The sequence below is a fragment of the Amphiura filiformis genome, chromosome 18 (genome assembly GCF_039555335.1).
Source record: "Amphiura filiformis chromosome 18, Afil_fr2py, whole genome shotgun sequence".
In the NCBI taxonomy this organism is placed as follows: domain Eukaryota; kingdom Metazoa; phylum Echinodermata; class Ophiuroidea; order Amphilepidida; family Amphiuridae; genus Amphiura; species Amphiura filiformis.
In genome coordinates this window covers 57,159,331-57,182,970 of record NC_092645.1, presented here as the reverse complement: position 1 = coordinate 57,182,970, position 23,640 = coordinate 57,159,331, and the positions used below count along the sequence as shown (strand labels likewise).

At 34.8% G+C, this 23,640-nt stretch overlaps 1 protein-coding gene across 2 annotated transcripts in view; it reads left to right on the top strand.

The window, feature by feature from the left end:
- Positions 1-23,640, top strand: part of LOC140138843 (N(G),N(G)-dimethylarginine dimethylaminohydrolase 1-like) — a 218,124-nt gene that overhangs the window by 128,321 nt on the left and 66,163 nt on the right. The window contains exon 1 of one of the 2 annotated variants that reach the window (XM_072160614.1): positions 5,043-5,447. The exons of the other annotated variant lie outside the window; for it this stretch is intronic. Coding sequence (XP_072016715.1) covers positions 5,157-5,447 — 291 coding nt within the window. The 5' untranslated portion in view covers positions 5,043-5,156. Of the gene's footprint in view, positions 1-5,042; positions 5,448-23,640 lie in introns of those variants that run through there. 2 annotated transcript variants of the gene reach the window in all.

Genomic DNA, 23,640 nt, shown 5'->3' with positions numbered 1-23,640 from the left:
GTATATGAGTTTGTTTGTTTGTTTAAACATTTTACGTGGTTACATTTGTATACCCCTCATCATTTTAACAAATCAATCATATCATCGTGGCGCCCCTCGAATAGCGAGCTATCTTAGATAATCAGTACAGAGTCCAGCACAGAGCCTGTGCTATCCCAGCAAACACAAAAACGTTTTAAAAACGTTTTTAATAAGTTATATTTTGGCTTTTGGTTTAGGTAAAAACGTTTTAATAACATTAAAATGTCGGGTTATATAAAGGTCATGATAACGTTTTAAAACGTTTTGTATGAAAACACACTACAATAATATTTTTAAATGTTTTCAAAAAATGTTATTTTAAACTATTTTTGCAAACATTCTTGCCAAATATTGCGTCAATACTTAAATAACATTATGTTAAAATATTTGAACCCAGCAAACACATAAATGTTCTTAAAATATTTTTTCAAAACCTTTTAATAACATTTAAATGTCGGGTTATATAAAGGTCATGAAAACGCTTTTAAAACGTTATTGAAAATATTTTGGGCAAACATTTTTCGCAAAATATTTTTTCAACCCGAAAATACCATTTTGTTTAGAATGTTTTGTATCAAATTTTTAAGAATGTTTTTGGAATGTTATTAAAACGTTTTTATACCCTTTATATAACCCGACATTTAAACGTTTTCTGTAAAATATTTTTGTTTGCTGAGCAGTAGATTATCAAAAAATATTTGTTAAGTTTATAAAGACGTTTTATACTCTTAACTCTCTTCACGCGGGTGTCGACTGCAGACGACAAGTTTCAAAAATTTTCAAAAATTCAAAAATATCAGAAATGTAAATTTTCATGACCATATTTGGAATAAGAATGAAAAATGCATTAAAATGAGTACCAACAAGCCTAGTTTTGGTCCAGTAGTTCTTAAGATAGCCCTTGATATTTTGAGAAAATATTTCAAAACTTTTTTCGTTGAAGCGCATGGCTAGCACGCAGAGCATTAATATACCCTTTATATAACCCGACATTTAAACGTTTTCTGACAACCTTTTATAACCTTTTGCGAATGATGTCGAAAACGTTTTGTGTTTGCTGGGATCCTACACCAACATGATCAATGAAAGCAATATACTAAACACAAAACGTTGAACGTTTTACAGAAAACGTTTACATGTCGGATTATATAAAGGGTTTAAAGCATTTAACATTCAGAAAACATTTTTGAAACACTTGATGTATAAAACATTCCGATAATTATGTTATTAGTGTTGACAATAACAATTTGACATTTTAAAAATGTTTATGTATAGTGTTTTTGTCATGTAAATCGGTTTAAAATGTTTTACGACATTAAATGGCATTGAAACGTTTTGGCAAAAACTAAAACGCGTAGGTACACATACATGTATTACGTTAAAAAACATTTTTGAGAATGCTGGGTTACTACTATAATAGCCATACAACATTACCAATACCAATGGATTCATTTGAATGTGTCATGATATGCCAAGATTGTCCCTACAGAAAGCAATTAAACCACCTGTTTCAATAGAAATAAAAGGCGTAGATAAGATGAATCTCGGCGTACGTCGCCTTGAACTGATGAGAACAGGTGTGAATTGCTTAATGAGCATATATAATTAACAACCTGATCTTATTGACGAGTGAAGAGAACTGATATTATGTATATCATGTTTATGGAAGCAAGCATGGAAGCAAGAGTGTAAGTCTAGTGTATTACGAGTCGGTCTCGGTCTCTCATCATAATAATACAGATTACAGAATGATTGGTACCCCGGATCGGACCCCGGATCGGACCCACACTCTCAATAACAAAGAGTTGTCAATTGTAAAACATGTCTTCTATAATTATGGAACCCTCAACGATTTTGTATTAACGAATCAAAAAGGAAATGCCAAAGTGGTTCTACAAACGGTTAAATAACCTATTGAAGAACCTAAAAGGGTTCTTTCAGTTTAGACTCTTTTTTTTTTTTTTGGTTAATATAGAGGACAAAAAAGGCATTAGGCCTTTCAGAACCTTTATTTCTGACTGGCCAACTGGGCATCAGTTTTTATAGTCAGTGTTAAACAGGGTTCCTATTATAATACATGTTGGCTATCATGTCAAAATGCAACATATTATGAGCTTATAAATACGATACACCTAATAGACTCCTAATTTGTAGACTTGATAAATGTCGTAAAAGGTCATGAAACATATGTATGTCATTTCAAAAGGCCTATATGCTGCATTTGGAATATAGCATAGGGGCCTACTTTCCAATAAACACCAATCATTTCGACACATTCTGTATAACTTCATCAGATAAAAGGTTTAAGTATTAATGAACTGAACTCATTTTGAAAGAATAGTTTTATTTTATACCATTTTTAATTGATTTTAATTAAAGGATTGTTTTCGTGGTGAGTTCAGGCCCGTACGCAGGAGTGGTGCGGAGGGTGCGTCGTATACAAAAAGTCCAAAATTATACAAAAAGTCCAAAAATATCACAAATTGCGAGCGTATCGAGCAAAAAAAATGAGGTTTTTTACGCTTCTTTGGTCAAAAATGGTCCAAATTTTGGGAAAAAAGTCCACTTTTCACAAAATTGCCCCCCACTTGGGAAAAAAGTCCACTTTTTCAAAATCAGCACCCCCAAACAAAATCCTGCGTACGGGCCGGGCCTGGGTGAGTTAAATTGTATTTTAATATTCAAATTGTTGACTGCGATTTGATATTTTGGCCCTGGAGCAGCTGCATGCGTGCAGCTGTAGGATGTCAACCATGTGGATAATGGAAAGACAGTATTTAGAGAGGGCGCTATGACAAGTTCAATTGCGAAAGTATAGGGTGTAACATTAATTTTACTAAAATATATGAAGGAACATATCGAGTAAACGAATTACTTAGGCCTACCCGGCAGCGTGCTGACTCATCAACTGAGTACAACTTTCACACAAATCTGGGAACGTCTGAATAAACTTTTTTGTTGTTTTCAATGCAAAATTGTTATTGCTAGCAGTTGTATTAAATCATTACATCTTCTCTGATTAAATCCTCTTTCGACGTAGGCCTATAGTCTTGGAAAACGATGAAGTAGACTACTATTACTGGCTATTGATTTTAAGGTTCTGAAAGGTAGAATACTACAAAAACGTGCTAAATTAACTTTTTTTTTATCAACATAATGAATTAGGGATTTAGAATCAGAAATTATAGTAGTTATAATTTGATGGACCAACTCTGGAAAACGATGTGGGTGGGGAGTAGACGAGAACAAAAAAAATAATTGTGCGACCTTATCTCAACATTTCAACATCGTCGTCTTGTGTGATATACTTAAAGGGGCATTTCGTGATCCACAGCCTCATCCCCCCCACTTTTCCCAAAAAAGTTGAGATTTTTACACCACTGGATACCTCTGGCTACATAATGTTTATGTACAAAATATTTCGTTTAGCAAAAATATCGCCAAGTTTGAATTTCGTTCTGGTGCACCAGAACGAAATTACAACACATTGTCTATGGAGCAGTGTAATACACATAATCATGCATAACTCACAAACGCAAAATCGGAATCAACTGAAATGTTGGAAATAAGCTTTTTTCGTGGATATCTACTGAAAAATGTCATAAAAAGAGGATGCTAGGATCCGTGACGAAATCCTCCTTTAACTTATTTATAGAAATATACATATATACCTCGTTTAAACCATTTTATCGTTCTTTTTGTAAAGTGTTTACTGGCTGCTTTAGGTCTGCAGTAAAAAAATTTAAAAAACAACAACAAAAAACATTTCTTTGAAGCATTGGCAAAAGGTTAAAGAGCATTGGACCTCGACCATTCGAAACAGGTAACAGAAATAAGCTTTATTGATGTCTTCCTATAGCATGTATAGCGGCAGATGAGTGCATAGTGTGGAGTCAGCGAACTCGTCAATAATACCGGTATAAAAATAAAGATTATTCCAAACAAATGCAGATATGTTTAATAAAGCAACTTGGGCCTTTATTGAAGGGGAGATCATTGTTTCAAGCCTTTTGAGCATATCCTCAAAGCGTGTATTTTTTGTTTTGATTTTAGTATATTTTTTTTGTCATTTCAATAAATATAAATATGATTAAAAAACAAAACGATTAAGTGGGGTAAATGAAATAAAGGAAAAGAAGAAAATAATAATTATTTAGTTTGTAGGACTACTAACTATTGTGTATGGAAATAATTTGTTATTAGGATAGAAAGTGTAGATGCTCTATAGGATTATAGAATGTATGTAAATACCAAAAAGTTCCTTCTCCGTACGACTACGACTTACTTACCTGGTCTAATTTGTTTCGGTCATACGGACCCTAATATTTAAAATAAATTTGTTTCAGGAAAGATTTGTTACAAATTTGTTAATCTTTTTAAGAAATTTTGTTCAATCCTGTGTATCGATTCACATCATCATTATTATTATTATTATAGATAGACTTAACTTATGATTTGCAATAGCTATCTACTGATGAAGATTGCAGGAGCTATCTACTGAAGATAGCAGGGCGACAATATTTTCTTTTTAAAATTCAAATGGCGATTTAGAAAGTGTGCATCCAGTTACAAGTGGCGAACTATGTTGTCTATTAAAAATCGCCACTTTCCATTTTCTTGATATCAATAACGATAGACTAGTATTAATTTTAAGGCAATTTTAATGTTGAGAAATTCATAAAATCGTTATCTTTGATCGGTTTTTCAATAACTGGATTATTCCTCGAGCTGGCGCTATACCGTCTCCGCTGTGTGAATTCCAGCAGATGATATATTAACCTCACAACAAATCCAAAGCTCCCGTCATAATACACACCATATGGATGGTGTTGTCACCCTTGGCGATGAGGCTGATGACAGGTCAATAGGGTTATCGCGCAGATTGATCTGCGCACTGTGTGTACATTGATTAACCTTTGTTGCAGTCTTCCAACACAATCTCTTACACGTATTGTTGCTGGCTATAACGAACACGAGCGCAAAGTCTGAATACAAGTCTAAGGTCATCGCAGTGGAGAGAAAAGGGGATGTGTGTATTCCAGTACCAATTTGATGGTTCGTGAAAACCAGGAATTTGACAATTTTATGACAAAAACAACTTGTGTCTTGTTGTGGAAATATTGACATCGTGCACTATGGCGAAGCCTACAAATATGTTTGATTATGGGACTGGCATTGTGAGTCGGATTCCAGAGAGCATGAAATCAGTGGTGAAAAAATACGATGTCAATGCCGAATTGGATATTGATAAAGCACGGCGACAACACGAGAAATATATCCACACGTTGAGGAAGCTTAGAGTTGATTTATCAGAAATGGATAGCGACGAAGATCATCCGTATTGTTGTTTTATGGATGATTTGGCAGTGATCAGAGATGGTATTGCAGTGTTGACAAGACCTGGGGAGCCGTCCAGAAGAGGAGAGGTGAGACTGCCGAGTCATGACATATTTTTGAGGGATTCCTGTGTAGGAAGAGGGAGGTAGAGCAATTGTGGGAGGAGTCATAGTTAGTAGGTATCACAGGGAAACCTTGGTTAACACATTTGTTAGTCAGTCAAAATGGCCTAAACCGGCAATACAAATTTACATTGAAATTAAAAAGAAACTTTTTAAGAAGGAAACCTTCATAAAATATGTTGTCTATACTTCACTTGACCCAAATATATGATTTTTTTTTGGTGATGAGAGACTCGCACATGGAATTTCAGAGAGATTTTGATAGCAGTTCCATTAAAAAAGGTGCTATCGTCATGAGACTAAGATCTAGAAACACCCCCGTAATGCTGTTTTGGGGAATTTTGCTAGGAGAATCTTTTTGATGAAAGTCAATCTTTGACAAGATGTAACTTTGCTGCGGAAAGTGCTATGACAAAAAGGTTTTCAGTGTTGGCTTTCTTTACTCAAGGGCTTTAATTTGATATATAAAATGATGCAGTTTGATGGCAAATTTGAATTCACCTGGCATACATGTACATGTACCTATAGTTAGACATGTGAGATGTCAGGTGTGGGTCTTAATGCAGGTGGGGTGGGGGTTAACCATGTCCAATGGCTCTGTATGGTCTGTATCTTCTTATATAAATTATAGGCCTATATGCGTTCATGTATTTACATACATGTAGTAGGTATCCCAGGCAAACCTTAGTTAACACATTTGCTAGTCAGCGAAATTCGCCGCGACCGGGGCCCAAACACAATGCATATTTACATAGAAATTTGAATTTTTTTCGAGAATAGGTCGGTGAAGGAAACCTACATGTTTTCTAAGCTTCACTTGACCCAAATATATGATTTTTATGGTGATAATCAAGTCGCACATGGAATTTTAGAGGATTTTGATAGCAGTTCCATTAAAAAAGCTGCTGTCGCCATGAGACTAAGATCTAGAAACACCCCGAAATGCCGTTTTGGGGAATTTTGCTAGCTGAATCTTTTGATGAAAGTCAATCTTTGACAAGATGTAACTTTGCTGCGGAAAGTGCTATGAAAAAAAGGTTTTCAGTGTTGGCTTTGTTTACTCAAGGGCTTTAATTTGATATATAAAATGATGCAGTTTGATGGCAAATTTGAATTCACCTAGCATACCTACCTATTATCATGTTTTATGACCACATTCCTTTTTCCAGAATGAGAATGTTGACTTTTGCTTGCTATTATTTGATTTTTGTCCCTCACTTTATGATCATCAACAGAACTGAGGCCATTTATACTGTATAAAGGGAATAATATTTTCGAAAGGAGAATGTTTTTAATAATGATTTTTCCTGGAATTTTCAATGAAAAAAACTTATAAAAATACGACTTCGGTTTCAAATACAACATAGTGCCACTCACGCGGGACCATATTCGGTAAATTACGAAATTAGATCTGTGATGAAATGATGCTAGGAGTGGGAAGTGAGGAAATGTACAAGATGCCAGGAGTGAAATGGTGCTAGGGCCAAAAGTGGGATGTGGAATGGGGAAATTGTGTCAGGAGTGGGATATGAAAAGGTACCAGGGCCAGAAGGGGATGTGAAATGGGGGAAAGGTGCCAGAAGTGGGATATGAAATGGTGCCAGGGCCAGGAGTGGGATAGGAAATTAGTGCCAGGGCCAGGAATGGGATGTGAAATGGTGCCAGTCTTGGGAGTGGGATATGGTGTCAGGGCCAGGAGTGGTACCAGTATGTGAAATAGTGCCAGGGCCAGTGTGGGATGTGAGATGGTGTCAGGGCCAGTGATATGTGAAATGGAGTGGGATATGGAATGGGGAAATGGTGCCAGGAGTGGGATATGAAATGGTGTCAGGGCCAGGAATGGGATGTGAAATGGTGTAAGGAGTGGGATGAGAAATTGTGAATGGTGCCAGGGCCAGTCAGTGATACATGTGAAATGGTGCCAGGGCCAGGATTGGGATGTGAAATGGTGGGATGTGAAATGGTGCCAGGGCCAGGGGTACATATGTATGTGAAATTGTCATTGTGCCAAGGCCAGGAGTGGGATTTGAAATGGTGTCATGAAGTGAATGAGAATGAACTTTTGATTTTTTTTCTATTTTAAGTTTGGAACTGAAATGATGTCAGAGCTAAAGTTTAATTTCCACTTCCAGTGATGTTATTTTGACCAATTGAAAGCTTCCTCACATTGGAAACCATTATCCAATCAGTAATAGCTGTTTTGAGAATGTCACCAGACAGTTTGTTTCAGTCATGATGGAGCACAAGCTGCATGCATTCTACATGTACACCTTAACTGGTGACTACGGTATTTTAATTGTAAATTTGCAGGGTTTATGTGTGCAAACTTTCAGGGCAAGTAAAATATCAAGTTGGGCAAGGGAACATGTGTGGAATTGCTTGGGGCAGGTGGAAATGTTAAAATTCTGTGAGGAACAGCAGATGTAGACATAAGAATTCATCTAAGGAGGTACATTTGTATTCAGTTGTGCCCTTTTGCAGAGTTGGTTACAACAACAAGCTTTAATATAATTCCAAGTCCAAGTCATGTCACAAGTCATTTTGTGCAAGTCACAATTCAAGTCATTTTGTTAGAGTTGCAAGTCAGGTCAGTCACATGTCAAAGTTGTCAAGTCAGGGAGGGGTAGTACAGATATATGACAAAATTTGATTTAAGTGCCAACTTGTTTTAAGAGATTAAATTGGATCCAATTTGTATCTGCTTAGTTTCAATGAAAAAGTGGAAATCAGAAATCAGAAAAAAAGGAAACATTTAGTATAAAGCATAAAATATTCGCATGCATGAAAATATTGCTAATTTCATGAGTGCAGTTGATTTGCAAAATTTCATACAAATATTAGTCTTCCTTTACAGGCCAAAAAAGGATAATGTACCAATTATGCAATTTTTATCATGCTTTACTATACCTTTAAGTTAGGAAAAAAGAAAAAGTGTACTCTAGTATTTGCAGATTTAAGATTGGACCCCAGCTTTTGATATGGGAATTAACCAAGTAATGCTGTATATAATATAGTTCAAATTGTTCAGCTGTGTGGCATTGACAACCAAAGAATGCAAGTGCTCACAGGTTTTCTAAATCTTTTGTAAAATGACCCAGTTCTGTTAGATCATGACTCAAATGTATAGTTTACCTATGTGTATACTTTTTCATATGCGGTATGGGATTTGGAATGAGATGTATGCAGGCCCCCTAACCTGAATTTAAAAAAAAATCTTGTAGGCATAAACTTATTCCAAAGTTTTATGTGTAATTGCTTGAGCGGTTTGAATTAGAATGAAAATATCCCGGGGGTGGGGGGTGGGGGGTGGGTCACTCCCATTGTGGCCTGTACACCATCCGCGATAATCAACTTTTGAAAAGCACCTTAAACAAGGATTTAACCCTTGGCTAAAACAATACCCTAAGCAGGGATTTTATTCCTTGCATCAAATTTCATACCCTAAATTTCATTTCCACGTATTAGCAATTGCAATTTTGCTACCCTTTTTCCAATATTTCATGTTTTGACACCCTAAGCGCGTTCTGATGAGTATCGTGCTTACCCACGAAAAACTACGGATGGTGTACAGGCCACAATGGGAGTGACCCCGGGAAAATATGTATCATAGTAGCCATGTGTTGTAGAACAGTGAAGGTGGTACTACATGTACATACACCCCCTGATAAATTTTGTGACTAATTTTGCATTTATCTCAAAAAATAACTACACACTGGTAACAAAAGTTATGTATATTATTATTATAGGGGCAAGGAATCCAATTACTTCACTGAAATTTCAGTGATTCAAGACAAGTGGTTCATTATTTGTACATATGTTAAGAAATGAGGTACATTCTAGCTGTACCTCTTTTCTTATCATAAATAACATAGCTACCGCTTGTCTTGAGTCACTGAAATTCCAGTGTAGTAACTGGATTCCTTGCCCCTATAATATACATAACTTTCGTGTTATTATTTTTTGAGAAAAATGCAAAAATAGTCACAAATTTATCTGAGCCTGAGGATTTTACAAGTTCCAAATATATCTAATTTTGGTAGTTTTGTTCATACTGTTGAAACGAAACATGTATTTCAAGCCTAAAATTTCACTGGGGGTACATAAGGGAAACAATGAGCTTTCACCCGATATTAAAATCTGCTATTTGATTGATGGAGACAAAAGTGAGGTGTCATTATGAGGCTTTCAATCTGGACACCCACCTTCAATGCTCTGCGTGCTAGTCATAACCTTCAACATAAAAAGTCCAAGTTTTGAGAAATTTTCTCAAAATATCAAGAGCTATCTGAAGAACCACTGATCCAATACTAGGCTTGTTTGTACTCATTTTAATGCATTTTTCATGCTGATTTCAATTATGGTTATGCAAATTTACAATTCTGAAATTTTGAAAAATTCAAATAAAATTTGAAACTTGTCGTCTGCAGTCGACACCCGCGTGGAGAGAGTTAATACATAGGCGCAGGCCTACTGATTAGATGTGTGTATAGATCATCTAAATACATGTGTAGGTAATATGTTTACACAGAAGTAACAAGCGCTGGCAGGTAATTAATTGCTCTCAGCGACTAAAAACTGACAATAGATCACAACCATGGTGTAATTAGATGTTTGGAATTTACGAAATCCTCAGGCTCAGATGAATTGCCAGAACACTTCAGTTTGGTGTAATTAATCACACATTCTTCAGCTTCCAAACCTATAAACTGTACAACATATGAAGAAGAAATGGAAACAAGACGTGATATCATTGTGTCAGTAATTACATGTACAGTTAGTGTAGGTGCTTTAATATTCTTTTTGAGTCGGAACATTTTTTAGTTATTCAGCACTGCGCACACACCATATATACCAAAATGCGTAACTTGGTCAAGGATTTTCTAAATACATGTAGCCTACCTAGCCGGTTGGGTTTGTGAAGCGTTAGTCCCCCTGGCTATCCGTGATATTTGTTTCTGATTTGTGAAATTTACATTGCAGAGTGTAGACTAATATTGTGTAACAGACACAGATAACAAACTTATAAATGAATAAATTGCAAACATTGTACATGTAGTATTTGTGACACGATCTGGTCCATGGGGGCCAAAGGAGGCAATTTTGAAAATTGAGTTACAGTAATTATTGCATAATATACAATACATACAATATTAGATTATCATTTACTGAACACATCAAAGGTCTAGCATACTTGGTTCTAAAATTATGAATGTTTTTGATGCCTATTTTCTTATGTATTTTATTGTTTTTTTACTCCATATTTTTACCTTTATCGCACGTTTCAAATTTGCCGCCTTTAGCCCAGATGGACCAGATCGTGTCACATTTTGTGATGTGTTGGCTCTTGTGAAATTGGCAAAATGCAAATCTTACTTTTATGTTGCAATGAGCTTTACAGTACATGTACACCAGTGCAAAGCTAAGTTTATCCTTGTTTACCCCTAGGCCAATATAGATGGATCATGGACCACTCATCAATTGATACTTAGCACCTCGCAATGATTACTACCCTTTTCTATGAGTCCCATCTTATATCTTGTAGCCATGGTAACCTACTACTAGGATGGGGCTCTTCAAAACATGCTCATCTGTCAGGCCACAGTTCTTTAATCCCAATATGTTTGTTGTTCATTTATAGAACGGCATTGAATGGTGGGTACAAAAACTCATACTCCACAACTTGAGGGCAATTAACTTTGAGCTATACTGTTGAATGGAATCCTGAACTATACCTCAGGACATGGTGTTATTGTGGTTTATGAATGCACCTGAGAAAATTGTCTAGAAGCCAACTAAGATTTTACTTCATATTCAAGTTCTGAAAAAAGCATCTGAAAACAGGTTATCAGGGGATCATGTTCCCCTTGGGTAAAAGTGTGAGTCATATGACTTTGGGGGCCACTAAGCCTTTATTGGGGCACTGGCCACCTTTTGGCAACTTTGCAAGTTTTTTCAGATGTTTTCACTTCATCCCTCTGATGTTCTCATCAGAGGTGTTGTTCATGGGGTAGGAGGAGGGCACCAAGCCTGATTAAAAAAATCACCAATCTTTTTCAGCAATTTTCAATGAGATTTTTCAGAATGTTCATTGGGGAGCATTTGACCAACTTTCCCCCTACATGATGCCACTGGTTCACATACTGTGTGTATGTGTGTTGTCCTACAAAAGTAGGTCCTTGAATGTACTTGTATAATGGCAATACTTAGCCGGGGCGGGGGCACTTCAACTTTGGAGGTGGCGCGTATGTAGGGCTGTTAAGACCCCATATTTTTTGAACACATGCTCTGTCACCGAAGACCCCTATTTTTCCATTTGATCTGTCACCCAAAGACCCTTACAATTTCAATTTGAACAGCAACTTTCATTTATCACTGATTTTGTTACTTATTTTGAAAAAAACAAAGAAATTTGAAGCCATTTAGAACTTAAAATTTGATTTTCGAGGTTTCTGAGGCGCTGTTTCGGTTCTCACCCAAAGATTCCATTTAAAAAAAAGTCATGTTCTCACCCAATGACCCCATATTTTTTACATTTTGCTCTCACCGAATGCCAAAAATCATGCTCTCACCCAATGACCCCACATTTTTCACATTTTGCTCTCACCGAATGCCCCTTTTAGTGTGGAAGCGCCAGCCCTACACCTATATCCATTTCAAATTGAAGTGCCCCCCCTCGGGATACTTAGCAGATGTGCTCCAGAGCATTGTCCATTCTATTACATCCTCCTGCCCAGTTTTATTAGTACGGTATCTAAAAACATATGGCTGATATTAGAATAAATATTTCATAATAATTTGATGTAAAGTCATTTATTAAATAGCAGTCAGATGTGCATTAGAAGTGAGTCATGTTCATGTTCAGTGCACATACATAACTCTGCATAGATAGGAATAGTCCAACTGATATGGCACAATTATTGTCTGTCATCTCCATGAAAGGGAGGTGCTGGTGAGAATCAAATAGTGGACCCATCGCTATACCAATTTGCCAAGAAAATAAAGCGAAAAATTTTTGGTCAAATTTGATTTTGAAGCAAATGTGCATATTATAGGTTGTACAAAATTTGCAGAAAATGTATGCCAAATTTCAACAATTTGGGTTCGATGAGGCAAATTGGCATATTTTTCAAAAAAAGAAAAAAAATCAGACCTTAAAACAAGGTGTGAAAATAGCAAATGGTTGCAAATGTACCATCCACCAGGTTCAGTGTATTGCCTTTACCTTGTATTGTACCAGGTTACCTTTTCATATAAATTGGAAGGTACTCAACTTCTCAGACCTGAGTAGTGATTGCACAGGGACTGTCTTTTGGAATTTGCAGGAGAGATTTAAATAGCTCTTCTGGAGCCTTCAAGGAGAGCTGTTTAGAGCATTTACAACTTATAAGGAGAGAATAGTCAACCAAGGAGAGCTAAAACCACTCTTCTAGATATCAGATTTAAAGAGAGCAGTAGAGAGTGATTGCTCTTGGCTCTCGTTCTCCTCAAAAGGCAGTCTCTGGATTACATGTAATATCTAATTGTTATTTATTTTTCAAGAACCACATGGCCATGCTACCTTTCAGAGTGATGCATCATACTTTTTTTCACAAAATGAAAAAGACCTGGGATAATGGACCTCAGTAGTTGGACTACTCTCATCACAAGTAGAGATAGCAATTCTTGTCCTAAAGTTCATTGACTTGTTGTGACCTGGCATACTATATCCTCTGGCTAGACAAGAAAGAAGCTCCTGTGAATTTGAATGCAATTTAATTTCACAACATGGCGAAAATGGTCTACTGTACATGTCCTCCTTGCAGCATCCAAAGATGATAAAAGGGGATGATTTCCTCCCCTTTGTGGAGAAACAAAATTGAATCAATACGGTATACATGTATGTTATACAAAATAGAGAACCAAATGGTGATGACCAATTGGTTGAAGGACAAAAGGGGGGGGGGGAGTAGATTACAAATAACGTCACACAATCAGATAATCCCATTTGAAATTCACACTCCCTGTATGGAAGAATTAGGATCATGTTTTCCAAAAGGGGTCTATGGATTTCAACTGGAATAACCTGATGTGGATTTGTATATACATGTATCATGCATCAAATTTGATACCGTTTCCAAACCATTGCATTTATAATGTTGCTTCTTGACTTTAAACCTAAAAAATTGTTTGATTGGTGCAACAAAAATATTAGGGTAGGTAGGTAGGCGTTTTTTGTTGTTAACTTTTAAAGCTGTAAATTGCGTTTAATTTTTTTTTTGCAAATTGTTTTGTCTAGGGTCGGGCCTACTTTTAGGGTCGGTCAGGGTACGCCATCAAACAATTTTCTTTAGGCCTTAGTCTATTGATCAAAATGTTGAAAACTTGTAATACTTGTGACCATACTATTACTAGTCAATACCATACTGTTTTGGGTGGAAAAACAAGCACTTTAGGAAGTAATGGAAGAAAAAAGTCTTCTTAAGGGATCTAAAATGAGCGTTTATTGCGTTTCGATAGTATTTTTTGTGGCACATGAGAGCACCTCAGACCTATCGAATTGTATTCTGAATCTGAAGCATGTCTTTCTGATATCAAATAATTTTCATTTTTGAAAATCACAATATAATACAAATTTTATGACAAATTATAAAAATTTGATATTTTTTAATTTTGATATATAACAGTCCTCAAGTAAATTATATAAATCTAATGATATATTCTTAAAGTGTGTGTAGCAGGGAGGAAAAGCCGACGGTCAATTGAAAATTTTGACCTTTCATATTGAAGATATGGATTTTTTTTCCCAAAAAAGACCTAATTTTTTTTTGTGTTTTGGGAAAAAAAATCCATATCTTCAATACGAAAGGTCAAAATTTTCAATTGAACGTCGGCTTTTCAACCCACCTACATACACTTTAAGTATAAATCATCAGATTTATAAAGTTTACTTCAAGTACTGTTAAATATCAAAAATATCAATTTTAATGATTTGCCATAAAATGTGTATTAAATTGCAATTTCAAAAATTCAAAATTATTTGATATCAGAATGACATTCTTCGTATTCAGAATGCAATTCGATATGTCTGATGTGCTCTAATGTCCCAAAATAAATACTGTCCAAACGTTCATACCCCAGCCCTTAACCGATTGAAAAATATTGTCACATCATGGAAAAGTACCACTACATCTCTACATGAAGGTATGGTAAAAATAAGCCAGTCTGTAATAATGTATTCCCATAGATTCCCCAAAACGAAAAGAAAGATACATAACCTTGGCCAACAGCCATGTATTTTTAAAACTTCACAGGGAATTGATAACAGGGAAACAATAAACTGGGAATATAGGAACATATGCGTAATTTTGTCCAAAAACAATGTTTTTTAAAACAGTGGATTTTGTCCTATTCATTGTAACCAAGGTTGTAATATTTTGATTTCAGAAATTTCTCCATGGCAACCTAACCTTTTGTTTACATGTATAAAATAACAATATCCAACTGACAAGCCGATTCCACGCATCACTACCAAAAATCAATAAAAATGATTATATGCACCGGATACCATAAACTATATATTATGTACATGTGTGGTTCATAAAAGGAGATACTGTGTTAATGCTATATTTACATGTAGATTTTTCCTAAATATTTGTGAAGCATTCAAGCAAAAATAGTTGTTAATCAAGGAAGAATGATTTTCACTTTTTTATAAACTTTATTTCCCACTTTAAAATTAAATTTTTATTACAAAAACAAAAATGCTAATATGATTGTTTCATCTTTTAGGCTCGTTTGCGCAGTTTGCTATTGCTGATATCCAATCGAAATTGGACAAAGTTTGTAAGATATAACTCAGTAATTACAAATTACAACAGCAACAAAATACTTAAATGTTGTTTTATTTTAGCCTAACTTGGGTGCTGTATTATAATTAAGGGGGTACTACACATATCGAAACCTTTGGGGAACTAAGATTTTCCGAGCTATTCCACGCTTGAACTGCTATAGAAACACGGGCTAAAATCGGGTCTTTTTTACATCTCTTGCCACGAAACATAATTTGTAGTGATATAACCTGGATCTGCTACTTTACATGGAGCAAATACTGTGATCGTTTGATTTTTCAAAAATAAACAAGCACTGAAACTTGTTTAGACTCAGCGTAGCTAAGGGTAAACCTTTTATTTTTAGTCAAAAATCACGAAAATTTCAGTGTAAATTTCGCGTTTCTTGAAAAACCAGGAGCTTCTAGTCAGCTTCTATTCACCAGAAAAATAAACAGCGCCATCTAATCACTTGGATCTCTTGAGTAAAATTTCTTCAAAGTGACCGCTTTCCATTGATGTAACATTCATTTTGGTGGCTTCAGATTAAGACTCGCGTGTGTTCAAGAAAGAAAACATCGTGAATTCGAAGTCTGACTGAAATCTAGTCATCAGGCCGTCATATCCTAGTCTTTTGCACAGACCTAAACATTTCGACCCACTGAATGCGCAAAGCCAATCGATCAGAAAGTAAACAAACAACCCGCTGAAGAGGTTAAGTGAGCTATTGTGCATAACGTGGACAGGCTTCTTCGCAAAGTTTGTGTAGATTCTATCGTATTTGTGGCCAAATTGTAATTAAATTTTTATTTTTTTTATTATTCTGTAACCACAGTATTGTAAAATAAGTAATACAGAATAAAGGTGTGTATTTGTTTGCAATAAAACACAATATAAAGTGGTTAAAATAGCGATAAGCGAGTCGTATGTCAAAATAAAAAATTAGACCGATAGTATCATAGGTTTCAGTGCTTCGTTGACAGTATCGATCTGTGTTCACTATGCGTGACCTGTGCGTTCAAGCCAATTTTGATAGGGCCCTTTTCACTAAAAAGGTTTCCATATGCCCTGGCTAATTTTATGCCTATTTTTGCATTTTTCTCAAAATTTAGCGCATAGGTGACAAGTAAGATATGTATATTATAGGGGCAAGGACTACAACTACTGTACTGAAAATTCAGCAACTCAAGGCAAGTAGTTCTTGATTTATTGATCAAATACTGGTTTTCCCTCATTTTGGACTGTAACTCCACAACTGTTGTCTTATCTGTGCTGAAATAAAATTTCCAGTGCAGTACTTGTAGTCCTTGCCCCTATAATATACATATCTTATTTATCACCAATGCGCTATAATTTTTGAGAAAAATGCAAAAATAGGCATAAAATTGGACAGGGGTGTAGTACCCCCTTAACAAAAACTGAAATTTCATTGTGCCATACATGTATCTCAATATCAATTTTAAACCACAAACAATGATGCTCCATTCTGGAAGTCACTACTACATGCAAAAACTAGAAAATTAATTAGGCATGTTCAAAGTTGTTGCTTGACATATAGGACTGATGGGATTTGTGAAACTAAAGTATCAGGAAATAAGATATTTTTAGATGATATTACAATCCGATTCGACTTGTGTTTTATAAAAAATCAGCAGATATATTTTTTAAAATGTCAGGCAATTACACAAACCAACTGCATTTTTACTGTTTTAGACCCTGGTCAGATGTACATAATTGCATCATTCGACCATCGTCTTCTATACCATCATGGTCCGATTAGACCTGTTATCGACACATGATTTCTAATTCAACACTGTGTCGGGGAAAAAATACGACAATAGACATGTGTCGAAACTTGTAATGAGATAAAAAAAATGCTGAAAAAGTCGATAGATAAGCTTAAAATCACACCGATATGAATTACGATCACCGACTTCCGTGTAAACACACTTCCTGGTTCGTTTCTACTTCCGGGTTCGGGTCAACTTCGGGGAGTAATTTTTGACTTTCTGATGAAAACATGATCGTACGGTAAGCTTATTTGGACAAAATATCATGGAAATTTCATTTTTTTCTTTTTTGATGAGTGTCGTAAAGTGTCGAAAAAAGGACAATTTCTTTTGAAGTGTCGACGATAATATGACACATACGACAATCGATAACAGGTCTAGGTCCGATTATAGTTGACTAAACAACATACGGTGGTCACACGGAAGTGGTCGGATCAAGCTAAAATGGTCAAAATTACATCGAACTGGACAAGTGCAAAAATTTGCGATTTTTTATGCTTAAAATTATGGTCATATATGAGCATAAATTTGATCAGAATATGCATTTTGCATAATCAATATTGGAGTACTGATTGCCTAGCTTGCATCCCCCACCCCCAGCCTGACCTCCTGTGGTATTTATACTTATGGCGAATAGAACAAAATATTGATGCAAAAATACACAATACAGCTTTTGGATCATGCACTTTGGACATGCATTTTGCATAGAAGTTTGTGGTAAAATTGGCTATTCCAGTTGAAATCAGTACACCCCTCTGGAAAACATAACCTTAATCTTCCACACAGGGAGTGTGAATTTCAAATTTGGGTTAATATACTCAATGAGTGGCTCCATTTGAAATCTACAGCCCCGTCCATTTAAAATCTACAGCCCCTGTCCATTTGAAATCTACACCTCCTATGTGAAAGATTAAGGTCATGTCTTCCATAGGGGGTGTATGGATTTCAACTGTAATAGCCCAATTGTGGTGAATTGTGCTTGTAACACGACCTTGAACCTGAGATAAATTGATTTGTAATTACTGTGAGCAACTGAAGGCCATGGTAATGAAAATTCTATATTGTAATAAAATTTTTTATTGCAATTAATGCTAAAATTGTCCATATTATTGAACAGTGCATCATGGTATAAATGCATACAAAAGATAGTGGAACTAGTATTGGAATAAAGGTATAACCATAGACTGTAAAAACCAATCCACATTTTATATTTTAATATTATTGTATTACAAAACAATGATTGTATTTGATATAAAAGAGCAATTCAAAGAGCAGAAATATTTTCAATGCATTTTTCCACGTTTTTTGCATTTGGATATTTATTTTCTGCATTTGGTTTTTTCTTTTTTTTCTTTTCTTTTCTTTTCTTTTCTTTTCTTTTCTTTTCTTTTCTTTTCTTTTCTTTTCTTTTCTATTCTTTTCTTTTCTTTTCTTCTTCTTCTTATTTTTTTTAAATTTATTTATTTATTTATTTATTTATTTTTTTTAATTTAATTTAATTTTATTTTATTTTTTTTATTTTATTTTATATTTTATTTTATTTTATTTATTTATTTATTTATTTATTTATTTATTTATTTATTTATTTATTTATTTATTTATTTATTTATTTATTTATTTATTTATTTATTTATTTATTTATTTATTTATTTGTTTTGTTACTACTGCCTATCATATCTACTGGATAGCTAATATAGTTTCACTCATAACCCACAGCATGTACTATCTACTGAAGATAGCATTTATTATATATGACTAACTTTCTGTCTACTGAAGATGGTCATATGGAGCTACTTTACACACATAGGTATAAATATGATGCGATTTTTAACACTTTTACATTTAATCTTTTCATATAGCACGCCAATATTATTGATTATTACAAATAATGTACATATGATATATAACCTTCATAGTTTTATCAATATTTAACAAGAATTTGAAGTTATTTTGAAACAAGTATAGTGGTTATGGAACTCAAGACTGTTGATTTAGTACACATTTTGATGTGTATTTATACATTACTTTGCAATGTTATTAAGCAATAATGTGTGATTTGCATTAAAAATGTTTTTTTTAAATAATATATTGTTGGTTTTCACTGTCAGATGTGCCCTCTTTTAATTTTGGGCCAAACAAATGAGGTAAAATAGAAAATTGCTATATCATTCCAGCGCCTATATCGTCCACTGGCATGACTCTGTGTATAGTGGATTGGTGGGCGATCCTGACATTTAGACCACCCGCGCTATATAGGGCTAAAATATTGCTATTTCATCAAGGTTTAATATTCTAACAAGCTTAAACTAAAAGTTTCATCTAAGGAGTCAAGCTTTAAACTATTTAGCAAAAATATCCAACAAGCTAAAAACAACTTTTTACCCGTTTTTTAACAAGCTAAAACCAATTTTTGAAAAGAAGCTTAAAACGTCAATTTTTTCATCGTAAAAATCATCTAAAAAAATCTTTAAAAATACAATGACCTACCTAATATTACTAATCTATGTTTCGGATGATATCCAAGAAGCTAAAATATTGTGAAAGCGGGCGGGGCTTTGAGTAATGAGGGAAATTTCGGGGTAAAATGCATCACGTTTTTCGAGAAATTCGCCATCTTAAATAAACAATGTAAATGCAGAATTACGTCACACAGTAAAAGCGATGTCAAACTCGCTTGAAAACAAAGCGTACGACGAAGAAAACTTGTGTTACGCGCACCACTTCGAGCTGGCATCACCGGTTTTGTTACCAGCTCTTTTACGTCAAAAATAGCTATAAAAACGTGAATTTTGGAACAAAATAAAGCTTGTTCGATGGAATAAAAGGTATGTTTGTACAGTTGAGAACATGTTTAACCTTGTTGCAAAAGTTTAATATGATACATTTGCAATTTGTACCTTATATAGCTCGGGTGGTCTAAAAGTCAGGATCGCCGATTGGTGAATAAATAATAAAAGTCTGTAATTGTACTGTACTTAAAGCATTTCAGACATAGTCTTTCACAGGGTTGTGCAAAACATAGAAGTTGTAGAAAAATTGAGGGCATTGCAGTGAGCAAAGCACACATTATGGCTTAATGATAAAAGCCAATCAGATTTAAAATTGATCAAGTTTTGTCGACTACTTCATCAAGAAGTGAACTTGATAAATCCTTACTTATTATTCTGAATGCTAATTTTAAATATGGTGCCTAGCTTTGTACACATAGATTTCAGTTTGACATGATTTTCTTGGGCCCCTTGGAGATCAGATCACATGACTTAAGCAACACTTCCGCTGTCTTAGAAATGCACATTATTTCTGGAACACCACACCTTTCAGCATTCATGTCAACTACTTCATCTCGCATAATGACAGCAATATTCTTCCGGTGAGGACATACGCCTGAGAGCGATGATAATGGTAGCAGAGGATGTTTTGAATTTAGAATCTTATGAACTGCCAAGAGGAGCAAGAGAGTGTGCAAGAGTCTGGTTTTAAAGGAATATGTTGTGATATCCTCTTTGTATTGTTTAGATTGAATTGGTGAATGGATTAACAGTAGCGTAGAATAGGGATTGAATTTGCTACTTGCCCAGTGGCAGTGAAGAATTGGTCTGGGATGGACATTTTATAATGAACTAAGAGCATGGAAGATGTCACTTACATTACATTCTAGATGTTGAATCTAGCTATTTGGGCAAAAAGAAGGGGGTATTTTTATTTTAGGGCTATTTTTCTTTTGGTAAACTGGTGTTTTCTGTTTACATGGCAGTTCTATGGAGAGAGTGCCAGGTGCAATCAAAATTTCTGTGAAAGTGTGTATTCTTCCCAAATAAACTCCAGAGAAACAAATAATGCATTGCACTATATACCCTCTTCAACACATAGGGCTATACATGTATGTGTAGTTTAGATAATGTTGGAAAAAGCGTATTGATACCGTCTTCATTTCAGTCTTGCCTGGAGAGGATAGTAAATGAGGTGTCTATTTGTATATAGATTAGATGTTTAAATAAATATTATTGTATGCATAACAATTTATTCTCATTACAAAGACATTGGCAAGCATTTAGTGGGTTTTAAGCGGGTTAGCGTCGGACAAGTTTAGAACTGTTCTAAACTTGTCCGACGGCTAACCCGCTTAAAAACCCACTAATTGTTATAATTCCGTCGTAAAAGCCTATCCCACAATTGGCAAGCATGTCAAGTGGGCTATTCTGGTTGAAATCCTTACACCCCTATGGAACTGAAGACATAACCTTAATCTTCCACAGAGGGTATGAATTTCGAATGGGGTTACCTGAATGGGTGAGACCATTTGAAATCTATATCCCTGTGTGGGAGATTAAGGTCATGTTTTCCATAGGGGTATATGCATTTCAACTGGAACAGCCCAATATAAGTAGCAGAACCGTGACGGGATGAGTGAAGTGGCAAAATTGATCATTTTCAGTTTATTTAAACAAGAATTACATGTGAAGTCACTTTCGTCTTTTTAATCACATTAGGGAGCTTGGCTCATCATGGAGGTGTAATCCCGGTATGAAAGCTTTCATACTAACACTTATTCTAATACAAATGGGGCACATTGTAGATAGGGATATACATGTAGTACCGTACTGCTATTTTCATACCACATTAAGATACACTTTACCATTTTCCCCCATACGTGTGTTCAATTGTTTTGTTATCTAGCGGAGTAACTAGCTAGAGGCTTCTGGAGAATGAAGATTGATGCATGATCATGATGATGTACCACAGGTTTGATGGAAAGCTCCCAGAGCAGAAAAGACAACTTCTTCAGTGACGATTATTCAAATTTATTAGCTTCATAGCTTTCTGAAAGTCATTACCATTTCAACAGTAAAAATAACCAGTATTAATGTAAAAACATAATTAACACTCTCGGGTGTCGTCTGCAGACGACAAGTTCCAAACGACAAGACTTTTCCAAATTTGCAGACGACATTCATTTTTTTAATTCAAACATTTCAGAATTGTACATTTTCATGACCATATTTGGAATCGGCATGAAAAATGCACAAAATTGAGTGCAAACAAGCCCAGTATTGGTTCTTGGCTCTTGATTTTTGATAAATATTTCAAAACTTGAAACTTTTTATGTTGAAACTGATGCCTAGCATACAGAGCATATAATTAACCAATACCTGCATAAACATACAATGTACGAAGCACAAACAATGTAAAGTGACATACTGTGAAACCACCTCATTCCTTATCATTAGCTCAGCTGACTATCACTTTAATTAAATATAACATGGTCATGATGGTGGGATAACTACTTTAGTATAAATTGCTGTATTTTTTGCTGCATTTTTCTTACAAATTTCAAGAAAGCTTTTTAAAGATATTATGACAAGAAATTTGCTCTTTGAACCATAGACCTCAGTTTTGTTTAAATTTGTCAAGTTTTGGCATTTTGAAAATAAAAAACATGAAATATGTGAAAATAAAATGCTTGCAGAATTAGATTTTCTTACCTGGAACTCATCCCATCCATTGTAATTCCACAGACCATAAAATTAGGGAAAGACATGGAATTATATGCGCATACATATATAAAATGTTTAATGTGTTACTCGTGTCTCTTCTTAGCATGTCAAGGTGTATGATATGGGGGTGGATTTCACTAACATCTAAAGCACATTGTAGACAATATTGTTAGGACAATTTTTTTTTGGGGGGAGGGGGTAGTGGAAATGAGGGTATGGGGATGAGAGGCAGATTCTGAGTGCATTTTCAGCCATATAGTTTTAACTTGGGCGCATTTTCATTTTTCAACCACTTCGGTTTATGGATGAAATTTCATGAAAATTTGGTTTATAAGAATTAAGAACAGGTGCTTCTTCAAAAAAGTGACAATTTTTCATAGTTTTATAGCAAGATTTGCAAAAATTAAAAAACATATATGTATTATTTAAATATTATTGGGCTGTTTTTCATCAAATTTGGTTTAAAGTTGGGTAGTTTTTCGGAATCCCAGCCACAAATCCCCGCCCAAACCAAAGTTTACAAAAGTGGTTTTCACAGTGGTTTCTTTGTTTCATCTTCATGTCTGGGTCTTTAATTGTATAGTGATGATGAATATTTATTTTACTATGGAAATGAACATTACTTACATTTTGATAATGATGTCATCATAGCAAATCAAAACTAAAATCAAGATGCAAATAATTATGGTTTTGATATAAAGTTTAGTATTAGCTAATACATGTAGCTATTTTCCTGACCGAACCTTTTTCTTCTCAAGAAAAAAAACCCAGAAAATCCTTCTGTACATGTATTTTCTTTTTTTTTTTTTTTTTTTTACAAGTAAAAGATTGACTGGGCAAGTCATGGTTTAATTTGGCTTAAATGTCAATGATGTGGTACCCTTACTGGTGGTGTGTAGAAATACGTTTTGCCAATCAAAGTTCATTGCAACCTTACTCAATCTGAACAAATGTTTTATGTAAACATGGTAAACAGTGTTTTAGTTCATCAAGTTGATACCTTGGGTATTTGCAGAAGGGATTGGAGAGTGTTAGAGTATTATAAAATTCTATTTCTGTGGCGGTGTTT